This window comes from Carettochelys insculpta, chromosome 30, assembly GCF_033958435.1.
Source record: "Carettochelys insculpta isolate YL-2023 chromosome 30, ASM3395843v1, whole genome shotgun sequence".
NCBI lineage: Eukaryota > Metazoa > Chordata > Testudines > Carettochelyidae > Carettochelys > Carettochelys insculpta.
In genome coordinates, this window is record NC_134166.1 from 16151660 (window position 1) to 16175878 (window position 24219).

The following is a 24219-nucleotide window of genomic DNA, read 5'->3' on the forward strand; positions in this document are numbered from 1 at the left end:
GTAGGGGTGTGGAAATGGGACAGGCAAGGGGAGCAGTACGGATGTGGGAGCGGTATGGATGTGGGAGCGGTATGGGTGTGGGAATGGGGCAGGCAAGGGGAGCAGTACGGATGTGGGAGCGGTATGGGTGTGGGAATGGGACAGGCAAGGGGAGCAGTACGGATGTGGGAGCGGTATGGGTGTGGGAATGGTGCAGGCAAGGGGAGCAGTACGGATGTGGGAGCGGTATGGGTGTGGGAATGGTGCAGGCAAGGTGAGCAGTACGGATGTGGGAGCGGTATGGGTGTTGGGAATGGTGCAGGCAAGGGGAGCAGTACGGATGTGGGAGCGGTATGGGTGTTGGAATGGGACAGGCAAGGGGAGCAGTACGGATGTGGGAGCGGTATGGGTGTTGGAAAGGGACAGGCAAGGGGAGCAGTACGGATGTGGGAGCGGTATGGGTGTGGGAATGGTGCAGGCAAGGGGAGCAGTACGGATGTGGGAGCGGTATGGGTGTGGGAATGGGACAGGAAGGGGAGCAGGACGGATGTGGGAGCGGTATGGGTGTTGGGAATGGGACAGGCAAGGGGAGCAGTACGGATGTGGGAGCGGTATGGGTGTTGGAATGGGACAGGCAAGGGGAGCAGTACGGATGTGGGAGCGGTATGGGTGTTGGAATGGGACAGGCAAGGGGAGCAGTACGGATGTGGGAGCGGTATGGGTGTTGGAATGGGACAGGCAAGGGGAGCAGTAAGGATGTGGGTGCGGTATGGGTGTTGGGAATGGTGCAGGCAAGGGGAGCAGTACGGATGTGGGAGCGGTATGGGTGTGGGAATGGGACAGGAAGGGGAGCAGTACGGATGTGGGAGCGGTATGGGTGTGGGAATGGGACAGGAAGGGGAGCAGTACGGATGTGGGAGCGGTAGGGGTGTGGGAATGGGACAGGCAAGGGGAGCAGTACGGATGTGGGAGCGGTATGGGTGTGGGAATGGGACAGGCAAGGGGAGCAGTACGGATGTGGGAGCGGTATGGGTGTGGGAATGGGACAGGCAAGGGGAGCAGTATGGATGTGGGAGCGGTATGGGTGTTGGGAATGGGACAGGCAAGGGGAGCAGGACGGATGTGGGAGCGGTAGGGGTGTTGGGAATGGGACAGGCAAGGGGAGCAGTACGGATATGGGAGCGGTATGGATGTGGGAGCGGTATGGGTGTGGGAATGGGACAGGCAAGGGGAGCAGTACGGATGTGGGAGCGGTATGGGTGTTGGGAATGGGACAGGCAAGGGGAGCAGTACGGATGTGGGAGCGGTATGGGTGTGGGAATGGGACAGGCAAGGGGAGCAGTACGGATGTGGGAGCGGTATGGGTGTTGGGAATGGGACAGGCAAGGGGAGCAGTACGGATGTGGGAGCGGTATGGGTGTTGGGAATGGTGCAGGCAAGGGGAGCAGTACGGATGTGGGAGCGGTATGGGTGTGGGAATGGGACAGGCAAGGGGAGCAGTACGGATGTGGGAGCGGTATGGGTGTTGGAATGGGACAGGCAAGGGGAGCAGTACGGATGTGGGAGCGGTATGGGTGTTGGAATGGGATAGGCAAGGGGAGCAGTATGGATGTGGGAGCGGTATGGGTGTGGGAATGGGACAGGCAAGGGGAGCAGTACGGATGTGGGAGCGGTATGGGTGTTGGAAAGGGACAGGCAAGGGGAGCAGTACGGATGTGGGAGCGGTATGGGTGTTGGAATGGGACAGGCAAGGGGAGCAGTACGGATGTGGGAGCGGTATGGGTGTGGGAATGGGACAGGCAAGGGGAGCAGTACGGATGTGGGAGCGGTATGGGTGTGGGAATGGGACAGGCAAGGGGAGCAGTACGGATGTGGGAGCGGTATGGGTGTGGGAATGGTGCAGGCAAGGTGAGCAGTACGGATGTGGGAGCGGTATGGGTGTTGGAATGGGACAGGCAAGGGGAGCAGTACGGATGTGGGAGCGGTATGGGTGTTGGAATGGGACAGGCAAGGGGAGCAGTACGGATGTGGGAGCGGTATGGGTGTTGGAATGGGACAGGCAAGGGGAGCAGTATGGATGTGGGAGCGGTATGGGTGTTGGGAATGGTGCAGGCAAGGGGAGCAGTACGGATGTGGGAGCGGTATGGGTGTTGGAATGGGACAGGCAAGGGGAGCAGTACGGATGTGGGAGCGGTATGGGTGTTGGGAATGGTGCAGGCAAGGGGAGCAGTACGGATGTGGGAGCGGTATGGGTGTGGGAATGGGACAGGCAAGGGGAGCAGTACGGATGTGGGAGCGGTATGGGTGTGGGAATGGGACAGGCAAGGGGAGCAGTACGGATGTGGGAGCGGTATGGGTGTTGGAATGGGACAGGCAAGGGGAGCAGTACGGATGTGGGAGCGGTATGGGTGTTGGGAATGGGACAGGCAAGGGGAGCAGTACGGATGTGGGAGCGGTATGGGTGTGGGAATGGGACAGGCAAGGGGAGCAGTACGGATGTGGGAGCGGTATGGGTGTTGGAATGGGACAGGCAAGGGGAGCAGTACGGATGTGGGAGCGGTATGGGTGTGGGAATGGGACAGGCAAGGGGAGCAGTACGGATGTGGGAGCGGTATGGGTCTTGGAATGGGACAGGCAAGGGGAGCAGTATGGATGTGGCAGCGGTATGGGTGTGGGAATGGTGCAGGCAAGGGGAGCAGTACGGATGTGGGAGCGGTGTGGGTGTTGGAATGGGACAGGCAAGGGGAGCAGTACGGATGTGGGAGCGGTATGGGTGTTGGAATGGGACAGGCAAGGGGAGCAGTACGGATGTGGGAGCGGTATGGGTGTGGGAATGGGACAGGCAAGGGGAGCAGTACGGATGTGGGAGCGGTATGGGTGTTGGGAATGGTGCAGGCAAGGGGAGCAGTACGGATGTGGGAGCGGTATGGGTGTGGGAATGGTGCAGGCAAGGGGAGCAGTACGGATGTGGGAGCGGTGTGGGTGCTGGAATGGGACAGGCAAGGGGAGCAGTACGGATGTGGGAGCGGTATGGGTGTTGGAATGGGACAGGCAAGGGGAGCAGTATGGATGTGGGAGCGGTATGGGTGTTGGGAATGGTGCAGGCAGGGGGAGCAGTACGGATTTGGGAGCGGTATGGGTGTTGGAATGGGACAGGCAAGGGGAGCAGTACGGATGTGGGAGCGGTATGGGTGTGGGAATGGGACAGGAAGGGGAGCAGTACGGATGTGGGAGCAGTAGGGGTGTTGGGAATGGGACAGGCAAGGGGAGCAGTACGGATATGGGAGCGGTATGGATGTGGGAGCGGTAGGGGTGTGGGAATGGGACAGGCAAGGGGAGCAGTACGGATGTGGGAGCGGTATGGGTGTGGGAATGGTGCAGGCAAGGGGAGCAGTACGGATGTGGGAGCGGTATGGGTGTGGGAATGGGACAGGAAGGGGAGCAGTACGGATGTGGGAGCGGTAGGGGTGTTGGGAATGGGACAGGCAAGGGGAGCAGTACGGATATGGGAGCGGTATGGATGTGGGAGCGGTAGGGGTGTGGGAATGGGACAGGCAAGGGGAGCAGTACGGATGTGGGAGCGGTATGGATGTGGGAGCGGTATGGGTGTGGGAATGGGGCAGGCAAGGGGAGCAGTACGGATGTGGGAGCGGTATGGGTGTGGGAATGGGACAGGCAAGGGGAGCAGTACGGATGTGGGAGCGGTATGGGTGTGGGAATGGTGCAGGCAAGGGGAGCAGTACGGATGTGGGAGCGGTATGGGTGTGGGAATGGTGCAGGCAAGGTGAGCAGTACGGATGTGGGAGCGGTATGGGTGTTGGGAATGGTGCAGGCAAGGGGAGCAGTACGGATGTGGGAGCGGTATGGGTGTTGGAATGGGACAGGCAAGGGGAGCAGTACGGATGTGGGAGCGGTATGGGTGTTGGAAAGGGACAGGCAAGGGGAGCAGTACGGATGTGGGAGCGGTATGGGTGTGGGAATGGTGCAGGCAAGGGGAGCAGTACGGATGTGGGAGCGGTATGGGTGTGGGAATGGGACAGGAAGGGGAGCAGGACGGATGTGGGAGCGGTATGGGTGTTGGGAATGGGACAGGCAAGGGGAGCAGTACGGATGTGGGAGCGGTATGGGTGTTGGAATGGGACAGGCAAGGGGAGCAGTACGGATGTGGGAGCGGTATGGGTGTTGGAATGGGACAGGCAAGGGGAGCAGTACGGATGTGGGAGCGGTATGGGTGTTGGAATGGGACAGGCAAGGGGAGCAGTAAGGATGTGGGTGCGGTATGGGTGTTGGGAATGGTGCAGGCAAGGGGAGCAGTACGGATGTGGGAGCGGTATGGGTGTGGGAATGGGACAGGAAGGGGAGCAGTACGGATGTGGGAGCGGTATGGGTGTGGGAATGGGACAGGAAGGGGAGCAGTACGGATGTGGGAGCGGTAGGGGTGTGGGAATGGGACAGGCAAGGGGAGCAGTACGGATGTGGGAGCGGTATGGGTGTGGGAATGGGACAGGCAAGGGGAGCAGTACGGATGTGGGAGCGGTATGGGTGTGGGAATGGGACAGGCAAGGGGAGCAGTATGGATGTGGGAGCGGTATGGGTGTGGGAATGGTGCAGGCAAGGGGAGCAGTACGGATGTGGGAGCGGTATGGGTGTTGGAATGGGACAGGCAAGGGGAGCAGTACGGATGTGGGAGCGGTATGGGTGTTGGAATGGGACAGGCAAGGGGAGCAGTATGGATGTGGGAGCGGTATGGGTGTTGGGAATGGTGCAGGCAAGGGGAGCAGTACGGATTTGGGAGCGGTATGGGTGTGGGAATGGGACAGGCAAGGGGAGCAGTACGGATGTGGGAGCGGTATGGGTGTGGGAATGGTGCAGGCAAGGGGAGCAGTACGGATGTGGGAGCGGTATGGGTGTGGGAATGGGACAGGAAGGGGAGCAGTACGGATGTGGGAGCGGTATGGGTGTGGGAATGGGACAGGCAAGGGGAGCAGTACGGATGTGGGAGCGGTATGGGTGTGGGAATGGGACAGGCAAGGGGAGCAGTACGGATGTGGGAGCGGTATGGGTGTTGGAAAGGGACAGGCAAGGGGAGCAGTACGGATGTGGGAGCGGTATGGGTGTGGGAATGGGACAGGCAAGGGGAGCACTACGGATGTGGGAGCGGTATGGGTGTGGGAATGGTGCAGGCAAGGGGAGCAGTACGGATGTGGGAGCGGTATGGGTGTGGGAATGGGACAGGAAGGGGAGCAGTACGGATGTGGGAGCGGTATGGGTGTGGGAATGGGACAGGCAAGGGGAGCAGTACGGATGTGGGAGCGGTATGGGTGTGGTAATGGGACAGGCAAGGGGAGCAGTACGGATGTGGGAGCGGTATGGGTGTTGGAAAGGGACAGGCAAGGGGAGCAGTACGGATGTGGGAGCGGTATGGGTGTGGGAATGGTGCAGGCAAGGGGAGCAGTACGGATGTGGGAGCGGTATGGGTGTGGGAATGGGACAGGAAGGGGAGCAGTACGGATGTGGGAGCGGTATGGGTGTTGGAATGGGACAGGAAGGGGAGCAGTACGGATGTGGGAGCGGTATGGGTGTTGGGAATGGTGCAGGCAAGGGGAGCAGTACGGATGTGGGAGCGGTATGGGTGTGGGAATGGGACAGGAAGGGGAGCAGTACGGATGTGGGAGCGGTATGGGTGTGGGAATGGGACAGGCAAGGGGAGCAGTACAGATGTGGGAGCGGTATGGGTGTGGGAATGGGACAGGAAGGGGAGCAGTACGGATGTGGGAGCGGTAGGGGTGTGGGAATGGGACAGGAAGGGGAGCAGTACGGATGTGGGAGCGGTATGGGTGTTGGGAATGGTGCAGGCAAGGGGAGCAGTACGGATGTGGGAGCGGTATGGGTGTGGGAATGGTGCAGGCAAGGGGAGCAGTACGGATGTGGGAGCGGTATGGGTGTTGGAATGGGACAGGCAAGGGGAGCAGTACGGATGTGGGAGCGGTATGGGTGTTGGAATGGGACAGGCAAGGGGAGCAGTACGGATGTGGGAGCGGTATGGGTGTTGGAATGGGACAGGCAAGGGGAGCAGTACGGATGTGGGAGCGGTATGGGTGTGGGAATGGTGCAGGCAAGTGGAGCAGTACGGATGTGGGAGCGGTATGGGTGTTGGAATGGGACAGGCGTAGGGAGATCACAGCAGATTACGTAACCCTAGGAAGGAATACGGTGCACAAGTGGTGTTCTTGTCTGTGCTCCCTGTGGAAGGAGGGGGTCTGCGTAGGGATCGTCGAATCACAGCGGTAAACGCGTGGTTGCGTACATGGTGTAGCAGGGAAGGATTTGGTTTCTTTGACCACGGGATTCTCTTTCCTGAACAGGGATTGTTGGGAAGAGACGGGATCCTCCTAATGAAGAGAGGAAACAGCATCTTTGCGGGCAGGCTTGGAAACCTAATGAGAAGGCTTTAAACTAGGTTCGTCGGGGGGAGGTGACACAAGCCCTGAGGTAAGTGGGGAAGGAGGAGGGAACAATCAAGTGGGTTTCCCGGGTGAAGAGGAGAAAGTGGGCCAATCGGCCCCTTCTCTAAGATGCTTGTACACAAATACCAGGAGCCTGGGGAACAACCAGGAAGAATTAGAGGCCCTGGCACAGTCACACAAGTACGAGGTGGTTGGAATAACGTAGACTTGGTGGGACGATTCGCATAACTGGAGCAGGTCATGGAAGGTTATAAACTGTTCAGGAAGGACAGACGGGAGAAAGGAGGAGGAGTTGCGCTGTGCGTGAGGGAGCAGTGTGATTGCTCAGAGCTCCAGTATGGGGAAGGAGAAAATCCAGCTGAGTGTCTTTGGGTGAAGTTTAGAGGTGGGAGTAACAGAGGTGATGTTGTAGTTGGTGTCTGTTATAGACCCCCAGATCAGGGACATGAAGTAGATGAGGATTTCTTCAGGCAGCTAAGTGAAGCTTCCAAATCACAGGCCCTGGTTCTCATGGGAGACTTTAATCATCTGGACATTTGTTGGGAGACCAACACAGCAGCACACAGACAATCCAGGAAGTTTTTGGAGAATGTTGGGGATAACATCTTGGTACAAGTGCTGAAGGAACCAACCAGGAGCTGTGCGCAACCTGACCTGCTGCTCACAAACAGGGAAGAACTAGTAGGAGAAACAGAAGTGGGAGGAAACCTGGGCTGCAGCAACCATGAGATCGTAGATTTCAGGATCCAGACAAAAGGAAGAAAGGTGAGTAGTAAACTACAGACCCTTGATTTCAGGAGAGCAGACTTCTCATCCCGGAGAGAATGGATGAGCAGGATCCCTTGGGAAATTAAGGGGAAAAGACTTGAAGAGAACGAGCAATATTTTAAAGAAGTCTTGCTGAAGGCACAGGAACAAACCATCCCGCTGCATAGTAAGAAATGCAAACATGGTGGGCAACCAGCTTGGCTCAACAGGAAAATCCTTAGTCAGCTTAAACTCAAAAAGGATGCATAGAAGAAATGGAAATGTGGACAGTTGACTAAGCAGGAATATAAACATACGGCTGGAGAACGCTGGAGAGTAATCAGGAAAGCAAAAGCACAGTTGGAACTGCAGCTGGCAAGGGAGGTGAAGAGTAACAAGAAGGGTTCCTACAGGCATGTTAACAATAAACGGGTTATCAGAGAAGGTGTGGGGCCATTACTGGATGAGGGAGGTAACCTAGTGACAGATGATGCAGGAAAAGCTGAAGTACTCAATGCTTTTTTGCCTCAGTCTTCACGGACAAAGTCAATTCCACATGACAGTCCTAGACAATGCGGTATGGGAAGATGGAGGGCAGCCATCTGTGGGGAAGGAACAAGTTCTGAGCTATCTAGAAAAATTAGATGTGCACAAGTCCATGAGTCTGGATTTAATGCACCCAAGGGTACTGAAGGAACTGACAGATGTCATTTCTGAACCTTTGGCCATTATCCTTGAAGACTCTTGGAGATCAGGGGAGATCCCGGATGACTGGAAGAAAGCAAACGTAGTGCCCATCTTTAAAAAAGGAAAAAAAGGACAATCCAGGAAACTATAGACCCGTCAGCCTTACCTCAATCCCTGGGAAAATAATGGAGGGGATCCTCAAGGAATCTGTTTTGGAGCACTAGGAAGAGGGGAAAGTGATCAAAAGTAGCCAACATGGATTCACCAGGGGCAAGTCCTGCCTGACCAATCTGATCAGCTTCTATGACGAGGTAACAAGCTCTGTGGACATGGGGAAGTCAGTGGATGTGATATACCTTGATTTCAGCAAGGCTTTTGATACAGTCTCCCACAACATTGTTGTCCATAAGTTAAGGAAATATGGATTGGATCCTTGGACTATAAGATGGATAGAAAGCTGGCTTGATGGTCAGGCCCAATGGGTAGTGGTCAATGGCTCAATATCTGGATGGCGGTCTGTTTCAAGCAGAGTGCCGCAAGGCTCGGTTCTGGGGCCGGTGTTATTCAACATCTTTATTAATGACCTGGATGAGGGACTGGATTGCACCCTCAGCAAGTTTGCAGATGACACAAAACTAGGGGGAGAGGTAGATATGTTGGAGGGTAGAGAGAGAATCCAGAGGGACCTGGATAAATCGGAGGACTGGGCCAAAAGAAATCTGATGCGGTTCAACAAGGAGAAGTGTAGAGTCCTGCACCTGGGGCGGAAGAATCCCAAACATTGTTACAGGCTGGGGACCGCCTGGCTCAGCAGCAGTACAGCGGAACGGGACCTGGAGGTTATGATGGATGAAAGGCTGGATGTAAGTGAACAGTGTGCGCTTGTAGGCAAGAAGGCTAATGTGCATTTGGAGCATTCCCAGTGGATCTAGAGAAGTGGTTGTTCCCCTCTATTTGGCACTGGTGAGGCCACATCTGGAATATTGTGTCCAGTTTTGGGCCCCCCAGTGTAGAAAGGACGTGGATTTGCTTGAGCAGGTTCAGTGGAGGGCAACAAAAATGATTAAGGGGCTGGAGCACAAGACCTATGAGGAGAGGCTGAGGGATTTGGGCTTGTTTAGTTTACAGAAGAGAAGACTGAGGGTGATTTAATAGCGGCCTTCAACTTCCTGAAGGGGAGCTCTAAAGAGGAGGGTGAGAAACTGTTCTCAGTGGTGTCAGATGGCAGAACAAGGAGCAATGGTCCGAAGTTGAAGAGGGAGAGGTGCAAGTTGGATGTTAGGAAAAACTACTTCCCCAGGAGGGAGGTGAAGCATTGGAATGTGTTGCCTAGAGAGGTGGTGGTTTCTCCATCCTTTGGGGTTTTTAAGTCTTGGGTGGACAAGGTCCTGGCTGGGATGACTTAGTGGGGGTTGATCCTGCTTGAAGCAGGGGGATGGACTAGATGACCTCCTCAGGTCCCTTCCAGCCCTCGGATTCTATGAGTGGTACAGGCGAGGGAGTGGTACAGATGTGGGAGCGGTATGGGTGTTGGGAAAGGGACAGACGTAGGGAGTAGTACAGGCAAGGGAGCAGTACAGACATGGGAGTAGTATGGGTGCTGGGAAAGGGACAGGTGTAGGGAGTGGTACAGATGTGAGAGCGCTACAGGCGAGGGAGCGCTACAGGCGTAGGAAGCGGTACAGGCGAGGGATCAGTATGAGTGTTGGAGCGGTACAGGCGAGGGAGTGCTACAGGTGTAGGAAGTGGTACAGGCATAGGGAGAGGTACAGGCGAGAGAGCACTGCAGGCGTAGGAAGCGGTACAGGCGAGGAAGCAGTGCAGGTGTAGGAAGCGGTACAGGCGACAGAGCACTACAGGCATAGGAAGCGGTACAGGTGAGGAAGCAGTGCAGGCATAGGAAGCAGTACAGGCGAGGAAGCAGTACAGGCGTAGGAAGTGGTACAGGGAAGAGAGCAGTACAGGTGAGGGAGCGGTACGAGTGTGTGAGTGGTACAGGAGTAGGAAGCGGTACAGGCGAGGAAGCAGTACAGGCATAGGAAGTGGTACAGGCGAGGAAGCAGTACAGGCGTTGGAAGTGGTACAGGTGAGGGAGTGGTATGAGTGTGGGAGCGGTACAGGCATAGGAAGCAGTACAGGTGAGGGAGTGGTACAAGTGTGGGAGTGGTACAGGTGTAGGAAGTGGTACAGGCATAGGGAGTGGTACAGGCGAGGGAGCGGTACGAGTGTGGGAGCGGTACAGCTGTAGGAAGCAGTACAGGTGTATGAAGCGGTACAGGCGAGGGAGCGGTACAAGTGTGGGAGCGGTACAGGCATAGGAAGCGGTACAGGTGAGGAAGCAGTACAGGCGTAGGAGCAGTATGAGTGTGGGAGCGGTACAGGCGTAGGAAGTCGTACAGGCATAGGAATTGGTACAGGCGAGGGAGCGGTACAAGTGTGGGAGCAGTACAGGTGTAGGAAGCGGTACAGGCGAGGGAGTGGTACAAGTGTGGGAGCAGTACAGGCATAGGAAGTGGTACAGGCATAGGGAACGGTACAGGTGAGGGAGTGTTACAGGCGAGGGAGCGGTACAAGTGTGGGAGTGGTACAGGTGTAGGAAGCGGTACAGGCGTATGAAGCGGTGCAGGCGAGGGAGCGGTTCGAGTGTGGGAGCAGTACAGGTGTAGGAAGCGGTACAGGCGAGGGAGCAGTATGAGTGTGGGAGCGGTACAGGCGTAGGAAGCAGTACAGGCGAGGGAGCGGTACAAGTGTGGGAGCAGTACAGGCATAGGAAGCGGTACAGGCATAGGGAGCGGTACAGGTGAGGGAGCGTTACAGGCGAGGGAGTGGTACAAGTGTGGGAGCGGTACAGGCGTAGGAAGCAATACAGGCGTATGAAGCAGTGCAGGCGAGGGAGCGGTACGAGTGTGGGAGCGGTACAGGCATAGGAAGCGGTACAGGTGAGGAAGCAGTACAGGCATAGGAAGCAGTACAGGCGAGGGAGCGGTATGAGTGTGGGAGCGGTACAGGTGTAGGAAGCAGTACAGGCGTATGAAGCGGTGCAGGCGAGGGAGCGGTACGAATGTGGGAGCGGTACAGGCGTAGGAAGCGGTACAGGCGTAGGAAGCGGTACCGGCATAGGGAGTGGTACAGGCGAGGGAGTGGTACGAGTGTGGGAGCGGTACAGGCGTAGAAAGTGGTTACGGCATAGGGAGTGGTACAGGCAAGGGAGCGGTACGAGTGTGGGAGCGGTACAGGCGTAGGAAGCAGTACAGGCGTAGGAAGTGGTACCGGCATAGGGAGTGGTACAGGCGAGGAGCGGGACAAGTGTGGGAGCGGTACAGGTGTAGGAAGCAGTACAGGCGTATGAAGCGGTGCAGGCGAGGGAGCGGTATGAGTGTGGGAGCGGTACAGGCGTAGGAAGCGGTACAGGCGTAGGAAGCGGTACCGGCATAGGGAGTGGTACAGGCGAGGGAGTGGTACGAGTGTGGGAGCGGTACAGGCGTAGAAAGTGGTTACGGCATAGGGAGTGGTACAGGCAAGGGAGCGGTACGAGTGTGGGAGCGGTACAGGCGTAGGAAGTGGTACAGGCATAGGGAGCAGTACAGGCGAGGAGCGGTACGAGTGTGGAAGTGGTACAGGCGTAGGGAGTGGTACAGGAGAGGGAGCGGTATGAGTGTGGGAGCGGTACAGGCGTAGGAAGCAGTACAGGCGTAGGAAGTGGTACCGGCATAGGGAGTGGTACAGGCGAGGAGCGGGACAAGTGTGGGAGCGGTACAGGTGTAGGAAGCAGTACAGGCGTATGAAGCGGTGCAGGCGAGGGAGCGGTACGAGTGTGGGAGCGGTACAGGCGTAGGAAGCGGTACAGGCGTAGGAAGCGGTACCGGCATAGGGAGTGGTACAGGCGAGGGAGTGGTACGAGTGTGGGAGCGGTACAGGCGTAGAAAGTGGTTACGGCATAGGGAGTGGTACAGGCAAGGGAGCGGTACGAGTGTGGGAGCGGTACAGGCGTAGGAAGTGGTACAGGCATAGGGAGCAGTACAGGCGAGGAGCGGTACGAGTGTGGAAGTGGTACAGGCGTAGGGAGTGGTACAGGAGAGGGAGCGGTATGAGTGTGGGAGCGGTACAGGCGTAGGAAGCAGTACAGGTGTAGGAAGCGGTACGAGTGTGGGAGCGGTACAGGCGTAGGAAGCGGTACGAGTGTGGGAGCGGTACAGGCGTAGGAAGCGGTATGAGTGTGGGAGCGGTACAGGCGTAGGAAGCAGTACAGGTGTAGGAAGCGGTACGAGTGTGGGAGCGGTACAGGCGTAGGAAGCGGTACGAGTGTGGGAGCGGTACAGGCGTAGGAAGTGGTACCGGCATAGGGAGTGGTATAGGCGAGGGAGCGGTACGAGTGTGGGAGCGGTACAGGCGTAGGAAGTGGTACAGGCATAGGGAGCAGTACAGGCGAGGAGCGGTACGAGTGTGGAAGTGGTACAGGCGTAGGGAGTGGTACAGGCGAGGAGCGGTACAAGTGTGGGAGCGGTACAGGTGTAGGAAGTGGTACAGGCATAGGGAGCGGTACAGGCAAGGGAATGGTACGAGTGTGGGAGCGGTACAGGCGTAGGAAGCGGTACCGGCATAGGGAGTGGTACAGGCGAGGGAGCGGTACGAGTGTGGGAGCGGTACAGGCGTAGGAAGCAGTACAGGTGTAGGAAGCGGTATGAGTGTGGGAGCGGTACAGGCGTAGGAAGCAGTACAGGTGTAGGAAGCGGTACGAGTGTGGGAGCGGTACAGGCGTAGGAAGCGGTACGAGTGTGGGAGCGGTACAGGCGTAGGAAGTGGTACCGGCATAGGGAGTGGTATAGGCGAGGGAGCGGTACGAGTGTGGGAGCGGTACAGGCGTAGGAAGTGGTACAGGCATAGGGAGCAGTACAGGCGAGGAGCGGTACGAGTGTGGAAGTGGTACAGGCGTAGGGAGTGGTACAGGCAAGGGAATGGTACGAGTATGGGAGCGGTACAGGCGTAGGAAGCGGTACCGGCATAGGGAGTGGTACAGGCGAGGGAGCGGTACGAGTGTGGGAGCGGTACAGGCGTAGGAAGCAGTACAGGCGTAGGAAGCGGTACGAGTGTGGGAGCGGTACAGGCGTAGGAAGCGGTACGAGTGTGGGAGCGGTACAGGCGTAGGAAGCGGTACGAGTGTGGGAGCGGTACAGGCGTAGGAAGCAGTACAGGCGTAGGAAGCGGTACCGGCATAGGGAGTGGTACAGGCGAGGGAGCGGTACGAGTGTGGGAGCGGTACAGGCGTAGGAAGCAGTACAGGTGTAGGAAGCGGTACGAGTGTGGGAGTGGTTCAGGCATAGGGAGCAGTACAGGCGAGGAGCGGTACGAGTGTGGGAGCGGTACAGGCGTAGGAAGCAGTACAGGCGTAGGAAGCGGTACGAGTGTGGGAGCGGTACAGGCGTAGGAAGCGGTACGAGTGTGGAAGTAGTACAGCCCAGAGCGCTACAGACCCTCACAGGACTGTATGGAGCTGGGGCTCTGAACACCTGCGCTCCTGCCTGAGGGGCCTGTGCTCTATGACCCTTGTGCCACTGCCATGGGGCCTAAGCGGTGTCTCCCCAGAGGCAGCCACGGCCGGCTTCCCTTCTGGCATGTGCTGTGGCTGCAGGGTGGGCGGCCCTGGCCTGGCCACAGTGCTGGGTTGGCCCTGCCGGAAGCCCGAGCTGCTCCCACTGCTCTGGCCCAGCGAGAAGGGAGCACCGCTCCGCAGGGGCCTGAGAGCAGCAGCCAGACCTTTGTGTCCCCAGGTGCAGCCCTGCCCAGCCTGGGCTGGCGCGGTGCCCGAGTGCTGACACTGAGGGGCTGCGTGTGGAGCAGAGCCAGGCAGGTTCCATCCAGAGAGCTCAGCTACAGCCATCACTGGGCCCTGGCCCCTTCCCCGCAGGCAGCAGCGGGAGTGAGTGGCCTCGTGCCCGGGCTCATCTGTAAGGCCCTGCCAGACTCCTTGTTGCTCTGGCCGGCAGGCAGAGCGCAGAGGGGAGCTGCCTTCACACCAGCAGCTGTTCTCCAGCCAACCTGGCTGTCCACTGGGTGGAGAGGGGAGCCCAGGTCCCCTCAGGTGCCCCCCATCAGGGTTCCTGGGAAAGAAGCCCAGGCCATGCAGAGAGGTCAGAGCTCTCCAGCCTATGGCCTGGCCCCTGGGCCTCCTCCAGCCTCCTCCAGCTCCTCCTTCCAGCCTCCCTGGGGGGCTGATCTCCTTGCAGGATGGAACAGTCCGGTTGAGTGGGGGCTGTTGCACGCTCAATGCCATTGGCGTGTGCGATGCCCACCCCAGCCTAGGCTGGGCAGGACCTAGACGGGCTGGGAGGCCAATAGTCATGACTACGGACCTCCCAGGGCTCCTGGGAATGCCTTGGGGCCTGAGGCCAGGGCAGAGCCACCATCACCAACCCCCAAGGCTCTGGGAGCTTCCGTTCGCCCTCCAGGGACGCAGGCCCCCTCCAGCGCCGGTGGGTTGGTGACTGAGCAGGGCACAGGACTCTGCTGAGCCTGCATTGAGGTACCTGTGTCATTGGCCAGACCTGGAGGGACCCTGTCTCCCAGGGAAGAGGGGCCAGGGCCCCTCCCAGATGCTGGACAGACCATGAGAGCCGGGAAGTACAGGGGGTGGGGGGCAGAGGAGTCAGGTCTGGGCCAGGAGGTGGGGAGGGTCCAGCTGAGCCCAGAGCCAGCTGACGTGGAGGCTGTGAGGGATGGGCCATGCCCAGACCTATCAGCAGGTCCTGGCTCTCATGGGGGGGCAATGCCAGCGGGTTGTGCCCCACTGCAGCTCCCTGGCAGCCCCCAAGGGAGCTGGGCAAGAAGGACGAGCTGGACGGGGAGCTCTGGATTGAGCAGTGCCGGGGACTCTCTGCTCTGAGCCACGGCCCGGTTCTGGCAACCCTCCCTGGACGACAAGGGGGAGAGACGCCCTGTGCACACCGGAGCAGAGCTCCAAGGCCCTGGCCGTGGGGTGGGCTCTGGGGAAGCTGCAGCCAGATCAGTCTGGGTGGCGCTTCGTGGTGTACTCCCATCACTCTGCCCTGAGCTGGCTGCATCCCAGGGCGGCGCCAACACCCAGCTCCTGGGGGAAGCTGCACCTGCAGGGCTGCCACGTGGAGGGCATCTGTGCTACGGGGGGCACTGGTGCTTTACCCCGGAACGGCCCCAGGTCCCCGGCTACATGACCCCGCTGTGGGCAGACTCAAAGCAGGGGCAGGTGTGAGGAAGTGGGGGACTTGGGGGGCTCGGCGCTTTCGCCTGCGGGGGGCACTCGGGTCCCTGGTGTAAGGCGGGAGGGGACAGGGAGGTGGTTGTTGCAGAACCACCACAGAACGGGGGCCCTAGCCAGCAGCAGCCGGAGAAGAGAGACCCCAGAGACGGTTGCCCGGCAGACCGCGTGCGGGTGGCACAGCCGGGCCTGGCCAGGGGGAGGACAAGGGGCTGCAGAGAGAGGATCCCGGTGCCCTGCCCAGCAGGTCCCAGCCAGGGTGGGGGACAAAGGCCGGAGGAGAGGTGAGGCGGAGGAGAGGGGCCCAGGCGCCCCTGGTTACCTGGCAGAGGACGAAGGACAGGGGAGGGGCTGCTGGGGGGTCTCAGAGGCTCTGCTAGAAGGAGGGGCTGTGGGATGGGGTGGGGCAGAGCCCAGGCAGAGCCCCCCGGCTGCAGGGCAGACTCAGCCGGACAGTGCTGGGGGGCCAGGCCATAGGCTGGAAAGCTCTGTGCTGGGCTCAGTGCTCAGTAACCTCCTGTGTGTGGCCGGCTGAGTCCCCAGAGACTGTATGAGCCAAGCATGGGAGTCGGTGACAGATGCCTGGGGGAGATGGATGGACAGACAGACAGCAGGGTTTGGAGAGTGGCAAATGGACAAATGGCAGATGGAGAGTGGTGGAGTGGGACTTTTACACACTGTCGTGCCTCAGTTTCCCCATGTGGTGACTGGGGGGGAGGGGCATTTTCTCCAGGTGGGAGGGAGGCAGCTGTGGGTCTGGCCCCACCCAGGTGCAAGCCCAGAAGACAAAGGCTGGGACACGGTGGTGACAGAGGACAAGGGCTGGCAGGGGGGCAGGAGAAGTCCCTGGGCCTTGGGGCCACCCCAGCTGGGCTGGGCTGTATTTGCCATCTGTGCCCACTGACCCCCAGTCCCTCTGGCCTGCGCCCCACGGGCTGAGCTCTGCAGTGCCTGGGGCCCGGCTCCCAAGGGGTCCGACCCGGGGGGCTCCCAGCATGGTCCAGGGGCTGCAGGCTCAAAGGGCTGGTCCCAGGGGGCCGAGGGCGAGAGGAACCCCCAGGGTTTCACTTGGGTGCCGTAGCAGGGAAGGACACCTGGGAGTGGGAGGATGGACAGACGGACAGATGGGTGCGAATCCCGACCCCTCCCGGCCGCGGTCTGGCTCACCTGTGCAGGCAGCCCGGCACGGGGGGGGGGCGGCAGGAGCCCCCCGGGGCTTTGCTGAGGTAGCTGAAAGAGATTTGGTGTCGGAAGCAGCCCTGTGGGAGGAGAGACAGTCAGCCCAACACCCCCCACGCGCCCGCCTCAGGGCCCCTCACCTGGGCAGAGAGCGGCACCGCTGGGCCCTGGCCGAATACAGCAGGAAGACGATGGTGGGCACAGGCCAGTGCAGGGCAGGGAAGCAGGGCCAGCAGGTAGCTCGGCACAGGGTGTGCAGGCCAGGGTGGTGGGGGGCAGGGGATGGGTGGAGATCGCTGTCGATCAGGGCACCAAGGCTGGGCGCAGGGGCAGGCCGTGGGTCAGGGCATAGGGTACTTGGGGGAGATCGCTGGTGGGACATGGCAATGGGTACGGAGGGGGGCAGGACGTGGGAACAGGGCAGGTGGGGCATAACGCGGAGGGAGGGCGGGGGCAGGGCAGGGGGCAGGACATGAAGGGAGGGCGGGGGGAGGGCAGGGGGCAGGACGTGTGGGGAGGGTGGGGAGAGGGCAGGGGGCAGGACGTGTGGGGAGGGCGGGGGCAGGGCAGGGTGCAGGACATGAAGGGAGGGTGGGGGGAGGGCAGGGGGCAGGAGGCGGGGGGGCAGGGCAGGGCATGGAAGGAGGGCGGGGGCAGGCAGGGCGGGGGAGGGGCAGGCTCACCTTGCTGTCCTTGCTGGGCCTGCGGCAGCAGGAACTGGGTGGGCGGCTGGAGGTGATGCCCAGGAACGAGCACCAGCTGCTGGAGCTGCAGGAGCTGCTGGATGTCCTGAGGGGCAGGGGAGTGTCAGGGGTGGTGCCCAGAGGGCAAATGCAGCCCCAGCACCTGGCCAGTGCCAGCTCCCCCACCTGTGGTGCCCACCATGGTGCAGTGAACACACACGTCCCCGCAGTGCCCACTGCAGTGCCCAGCATGGTGGTGAGTCCCCACACACGGCGCTGGTGCAGTGACCCCCCAGTGCCCAGTGCAGTGACGCCCACTGGCTTTGCCCCTTACCTGTGCAGTGAGCTGGATAGGCTGCGAGAGCGCAAGCTGCGGTGTTTGCGGCTGGCTCTGGGGCGTCTCTCCCCCTGGCGGCTGGCTGGCAGCTGCATTGGCTGCGGCAGCTGCATTGGATTGCTGCACCGCTGCAGCCAGGAGCTGCGCCTGGGCCTGCTGCAGGAGGAGCTGCTGCTGGGCAGGCATCAGGGCCGTGAGCTGGGGGCCGGCGGGGCGGGGCGGGGGGGGAGAGGCGCAGAGACAGGAAGCAGCAGGTTAGTCCCAGCACCCCCCCCAGCAGCACCAGCAAGCAGCAAAGCAGCCCCCGCCAGCCCCCCTCAGTGCAGGAGAACCAGCCTGGGCCCCCCCCACCAGAGCAATCCTATGCCCCAGCCCCACTCCTCCCGCCCTGGGCTGGCAGACCCTAGGGAGACAGGCCCCATGCACCCCCCCCAGGCCAGCCAGTCTCCACCCTGGGGCCAAATTGGGCGCAATGCCCTCGCACCCCCCACCGCCGGGGCCCCCACTCACCCCAGCCAGCTGGCTGCCAGCCAACATGAGCTGGGCCTGGGGCAGTTGCGGCTGCTGGGCAGGGGGGCCGGGTGCTGGAGCTGGAGGCAGGGCCGTGGAGTCCTCCGCCTTGATCTGGGGGAGAGAAGCCAGGGAGTGGGGAGGCCGAGTGGGGGTCTGAGATCAGAAAGGAACCCAGTGGGGGCTCAGAGTGGGGCGTATGGGAGTTAGAACATGTGGGCACAGGAGCCAGAGGGGGCCGGTTGGGGACAGAATGTGGGACTGAGGGGGCCTGGGGGGCACAGAGTGGGGGGCTGAGGGGGCCTAGGGGGGATAGAATGTGGGGCTGAGGGGGCCTGGGGGGCACAGAGTGGGGGGCTGAGGGGGCCTAGGGGGATAGAATGTGGAGCTGAGGGGGCCTGGGGGGCACAGAGTGGGGGGCTGAGGGGGCCTAGGGGGATAGAATGTGGGGCTGAGGGGGCCTGGGGGGCACAGAGTGGGTGGCTGAGGGGGCCTAGGGGGGATAGAATGTGGGGCTGAGGGGGCCTGGGGGGCACAGAGTGGGGGGCTGAGGGGGCCTGGCGGGGACAGAAGGTGACGGGGGCAGAGGAAGGCCACACAGGTGGGCAGTGTGGGGATCAGGGAACAGAAGGGGGCTGGTGGGGGTCAGAGGAGTTCAAGGGTCATGGTGGGGCCCAATGGTTCGGGGCAGAGGGGCCCTGGCATGGACTTGCTCCCCGGAGGGTGGGTGGGGGGCCGGGCAGGGGGAGTGTTTGGCACCAGGCCAGTCAAACTCGACCTCCCCCTGGGCTTGGAGGGAGACGCTTCCCCACAGGGGGGCTGGGTGTCGGGGGCAGGGCTGAGGGGAGGGGCTTCAGCTCCCAGACGGGGGCTGATGTGGGGCCAGGGGGCGGGGCGCTCACTTGTGCTCTCTCTCACCCCCTCCCTGCTGAGCTGCTTCCTGTTTTGCTGCCGCCCCGGGGGCTCCGGGACTTCCCCCCACCCCCACCCTTGAGTCATCACCCGCAGGCGGCCACCGGCCGCGGGCAAACAGGAACGGGGAACCCCCGGGAACCAGCGCACCCCCCAGCGCCGCCTGCTCCCAGCTGCCCAGCGCCCACCCCCCAGGCGCAGCCCCCCGGAGCCACCCACCCCCAACTGCCCAGCCCCCTGCCCAGCCCGCCCCCAACCACCCAGCCCCCAGCCGCCCAACCCCCAGCTGCCCAGCACCCACCCCCCAGGCGCAGCCCCCCCGGTGCCACCTGCCCCCAACCGCCCAGCCCCCTGCCCAGCCTGCCCCCAGCCGCCCAGTGCCCACCCCCCAGGCACAGCCCCCCAGCCCAGCCTGTCCCCAACAGCCCAGCGCCCACCCTCCAGGCACAGCCCCCCAGCCCTGCCTGCCCTTGATTGGCCCGGCCCCTTAGCACTCCCCACTGTAAGGCACTGGACCCCCAGTTTTCTCCCACCAGGCCCTGCTGTTACCTTGGGGCTGGGGCCAGTGGGGGCCAGTGAAAACGGGGCTGCTTTGCTCTGCTGGGTCTACGACAGACGGGGAACCCCGGAGTCAGTGGAGGGCTGGGAACCCTTCTGTGCCCCCCCCGTGCTCCAGAACTGCTCTGCCCTCACTATGACCCAGCGACTCCCCCTCCACCCCACAGCTTCTTCCCCAGCCCCACGCCACCTGCCATGCTCCCCCCACAGGCTCTCCCCCATCACCTCCCCCCCCACCCCGACTTACCTGGTGGTTTGTGTCGGGGCCATTTCGTTCTGTGTCTGGAACAAGAGAGAAAATGACCCTGCGTCCCTCTCCCCTTGCCACCCGCAGGGACCAACCCCCACCAGCAGCGATCCACTCTCTGCCCCTGTCCCAGAGCCGTCCCCCTCCCACCCCAGGGCTGCCCCCCACCCAAGGACCTCAACCCCCCCAACCCTCCTGCTGCAGGCTCGCAGCCCCCAGCATTGCCCCCCTCTTCCAAGGGCCTCGTTCCTGACCCCTGTCACCAGCACTGCTGGAGGGAAGAGACCCCAGGCCAGCTGGGTGCCCCAAGCAGGGTGTCGGGGGCAGCCCCAGGGAGGCAAGAGGGTCCCTGTGCGCTCACCATGCAGCTCCACTCGCGCCTTCTCCAGCTCCAGGGCTTTAGACATTCTTAGTTCTGGAGAGAGGGATGGGGCACCATCAACACCTGGGACTGGGACCCAGGCCTCCCCGGCTCCCCCGACTGACCACTGGGCCCCACTGCCCCCAGAGCTCCGTGAGAAGGCCTGGGACTCAGCAAGTGGCCGGGGGGCAGTCAGTCCAGCCTGGGGGTGGGCTGTGTGGCTCTGGGGGGCAGGGAATGGGACATGGGCCTGTCCCCTCCAGGGGGCGCCAGCCCAGACCTGGCCCAGCTGCGGGAACGGGACCTAGGCCCTTCCACCCCCCCTGCTCGGTACTGTCATGCTGGGGCGCCCCCCCACCCACAGATGGAAACTGTCAGCCCAACCCCCCAACAGGCTCCTCCCCCAGCCCCTCCCCCACCGACTCAAAGTTGGGGTGACCCAAAGGCCAGCCCCCGTCCTGCCCTGCTCACCCCAAGGAATCGCCCCTTCCTCTGGGCTGCCTGCTCTCCCTCCAGCGCCCAGTGGGGTCCCGGCCCCCAGCCCAGCCCCGGGCCCCAGGAGCAGTGGGCCTCTAGCCCAGAGCTGCCGAGAGCCGCCTGCTCCTCATTTGCATGAGGGCCTGAGTCAGCGGCACAACCCCCGAAATGGAGGGGGGGCGGGGGGGGGGCTCCTGGGTTGGGAGGCAGGGCTCAGCCGGTGGGGGCTCAGGGCCAGAGAAAGGATGGGGCCCTGGCTGAGGGCTGGGGGCAGAGGACGGGGCTACAGTGAGGATGGGGTACACAGAGGGCTGGGGGACCAAGCCCCCTCACCCGGCATTCTCGGCCCGGCAGCATTCTCCTCACGTGGGGCTGCCTGAGGCCCAGCCCCGCCCCCCCCCGCAACACCCCATCCCAGAGTCCAGGCCCCACACAGGCATTGGCAGTGCCCAGCCCCATAGCCCCAGCACTGTGGGACCGAGTGGGGGGGGCAGTTCCCCCTCACCTCTTGCCAGAGACTGGCTGGCCTGCTGGGGGGACCTGTGTGTGAACAGCCAAGGCCAGGTTGGGGGGCAGGGCAAGGCCCCACACCCCCTCTACCCCCCAGCACTTTCACTTCCCCTATCTGTTTCCCTTTCGCATTTTAGCTGATTTAAAAACAGCCTCAGATTTACTGAAACTCAGGGCTAAAAATACCCCCCAACCTGCTGGACTCCCCCAGGGTCACCCCTGCCATAGCCAGTCCCACCAGCCAGCCCCCTCCCCACAGCCAGCCACCCTCAGCCAGCCCCCTTCCCCATAGCCAGCCCCTCCTCGGCCAGCCCCCCCACCAGCCCCCTCCTCACAGCCAGTCCCCCAACAGCCAACCCTGCCCAGCCATTTTCCCCTGCCCACTGCCAAGCCCCCCCACCCCAGCCAGCCCCCCCCTTGGCCAGCCCCCCTCCTCACAGCCAGGCCCCCCACAGCCAGCCCCCCTCCCCACCGCCAGCCCCTTTACACCACAGCCAATGCCCCTCTCCCCAGGGCCAGTGACTCACTACCTGGCCACCTTCATGGCTAGCCCCCATCCCAAGGCCAGTCCCAACCCTACAGCCAGGGCCCCCATGGCCAATGCCCCCCCGGACAGCCCCTCCCCCCAGCCAGATCCCCCCCCCCCGCAAGCATCCCCACCCGTGGGCCCAGAGCCATCCCTGCTGAGTAAGGGTGGGCTGGACTTGCGAGGAGCCCCCCCATCCCTACCTGACAGCCACCTGTTGGGGTTCACCATGGCGGGGGGGGCTTGGCTGCATGGTGCTCGGCGGGGCAAGGATGGGGCGTGAGTGACTGAGGAGGGGCAGAGCAGGCAGAGATCCCAGCACCCCCCCGGGGAGGAGAGAGGGAAGGAGCGCGGGGGGGGGGGGCGCAGCAGGAAGCAGCTGGGAGGAAACTGCAGGGGAGGAGAAGGGTGAGGAAAACACCCAGCGTGCAACAGGGCCTGCAGCACAGACACACACACACACATTGTGCAACAGAGCTCCCAGCACAGACACATGCACACTCAGTGTGCAACAGAGCTCCCGGCACAGACACACACACACAGAGTGTGCAACAGAGCTCCCAGCACAGACACATGCACACTCAGTGTGCAACAGACCTCCTGACACAGACATACACACACAGAGTGTGCAACAGAGCTCCCAGCACAGACACACACAGTGGGACAGCACTCCCAGCTCTCTCTCTCTCACACACACACAGTGTGTGACAGCACTCCCAGCTCTCTCTCTCACACACACACACAGTGTGTGACAGCACTCCCAGCTCTCTCTCTCACACACACACAGTGTGTGACAGCACTCCCAGCTCTCTCTCTCTCTCTCTCACACACACACAGTGTGTGACAGCACTCCCAGCTCTCTCTCTCACACACACACAGTGTGTGACAGCACTCCCAGCTCTCTCTCTCTCTCTCACACACACACACAGTGTGTGACAGCACTCCCAGCTCTCTCTCTCACACACACACACAGTGTGTGACAGCACTCCCAGCTCTCTCTCTCTCACACACACACACACACAACACACAGTGTGTGACAGAGCTCCCAGCACAGAAACACACATGTACTGTGCGACAAAGTTCCCAGCACAGACACATGCACACGCATCATGCAACAGAGCTCCTGACACACACGTATGCACACTCAGCATACGACAGACCTCCTGGCACAGACACACCCACTGTCAGTGGGCAATAGTCCTCCTGGCACAGACAAATGCACACTCGGCATGCGACAGCTCCCAACACAGACACACGCACATTCAGCATGTGAGAGAACTCCCAGCACAGACTCACACACACACACACTCGGCCAGCAACAATGCTCCCAGCACAGCCACATCCACACTTGGCGTGCAACTGAGATACCAGCACAGACGCATGCACACTTGGTGTGCAACAGAGTTCCTGGCACAGACAAAAGCACTCTCAGCAGGTGACAGAGCTTCCAGTACAGACACACACGTGTGAGACAAAGCGCCTGGTACAGACACGTGCACACTTGGCATGCGACGAAGCTCCCAGCACAGACACTCAGCGTGTGACAGAGCTCCCAGATCAGACACACACACTCAATGTGCAACAAAGCTCCCAGCACAGACACAGCGTGTGACAGAGCTCCCAGATCAGACACACACACACACTCAACGTGCGACAAAGCTCTCAGCACAGACACTCAGCGTGTGACAGAGCTCCCCGAACAGAAATGCACACGCAGCATGCAACGGAGCTTCTAGCACAAACACACTCACTATGCAAAAATGTTTCTGGAACAGAAACATTCACACAGCCTGCAACAGAGCTCCTGGCACAGACACGGACACTCAGCGTGCAACAAAGCTCCCAGTGCAGCCACACGCACACTCGGCGTGCAGTAGAGCTCCTAGCACAGAAACATGCGCACAGCATGTGACAGAGACCCCAGCACAGACACACACACACACACACTCAGCATGCAACGGAGCCCCTAGCACAGAAACATGCACACTCAGCGTGTGACAGAGACCCCAGCACAGACACACACACACACACACTCGGCATGCAACGGAGCCCCTAGCACAGAAACATGCACACTCAGCATGTGAAAGAGACCCCATCGCAGATACACGCTCACTGGGCATGTGACAGAGCTCCTGGCACAGACACATGCACTTGTCATGTGACAGAACCCCGATGTGCACGCACACTCCTGCTGTGTTACAGAGCTTCTGGCACAGACACAAGCACATTTGGTGTGCGACAAGCTTCTGGCGCAGATCTATGCACAGCTGGTTCATGACAGAGCCCCTAGCACAGACAAACACACATCAGGCGTGTGACGTGCACCTGCTGTGTTACTGAGCACCTGGCACAGACGCGTGAATCCAGTGAGGCCGTGCAAGAGTTCCCTGGCACTGACAAACTGAAGGCATATACCAGAGGTCCCGTGTGTATACACACACACACACAGAGCAACTGCGGAGCCTGCACCTGCGCCTCAGCCGTGGTCCGCCAGGGGGCAGCAGAGCCCCGTGAAATTCACGCCCAGCGCCGGGCACTGCGGCTCGGGAGTGAGGGGCTCCGAGGCTGCCCGTTCCCCTACCGCTGCGGGCGGCCGCAGGGGGCTGGGACAGGTGGTGCGGGGCTGCCAGGCTGTCCAGAGTATGGGGCGGGGGGGGTGAGGGGCTGGGGGAGGCGCTCCGTGGCCTGTGGCTCTGCTCCAGGGGTCCATGGGGGCTGCAGGGGGGGGGGGGAAGGGAACACACCTACCAGTACGGGGAGCAGAGGAATGCAGTGCGGGGGAAGGGCACTGCACCTGCCCCGCCCCCC

The 24219-nt window shown here is 61.3% G+C and overlaps 1 protein-coding gene across 1 annotated transcript in view; it reads right to left on the reverse strand.

The window, feature by feature from the left end:
* POU2F2 (POU class 2 homeobox 2) overlaps positions 1-21757 on the reverse strand; it is an 85364-nt gene extending 63607 nt beyond the window's left edge. Inside the window, exons 1-8 of the mRNA XM_074980657.1 lie at positions 21615-21757; positions 19890-19952; positions 19538-19575; positions 19282-19338; positions 17821-17934; positions 17308-17508; positions 16974-17079; positions 16279-16370 (exon numbers count right to left, since the gene is read on the reverse strand). Of these exons, the coding sequence (XP_074836758.1) occupies positions 16279-16370; positions 16974-17079; positions 17308-17508; positions 17821-17934; positions 19282-19338; positions 19538-19575; positions 19890-19952; positions 21615-21642 (699 nt within the window). The 5' untranslated portion in view covers positions 21643-21757. The remainder of the gene's footprint in view (positions 1-16278; positions 16371-16973; positions 17080-17307; positions 17509-17820; positions 17935-19281; positions 19339-19537; positions 19576-19889; positions 19953-21614) is intronic.
* Between the last annotated feature and the right edge of the window lie 2462 nt (positions 21758-24219).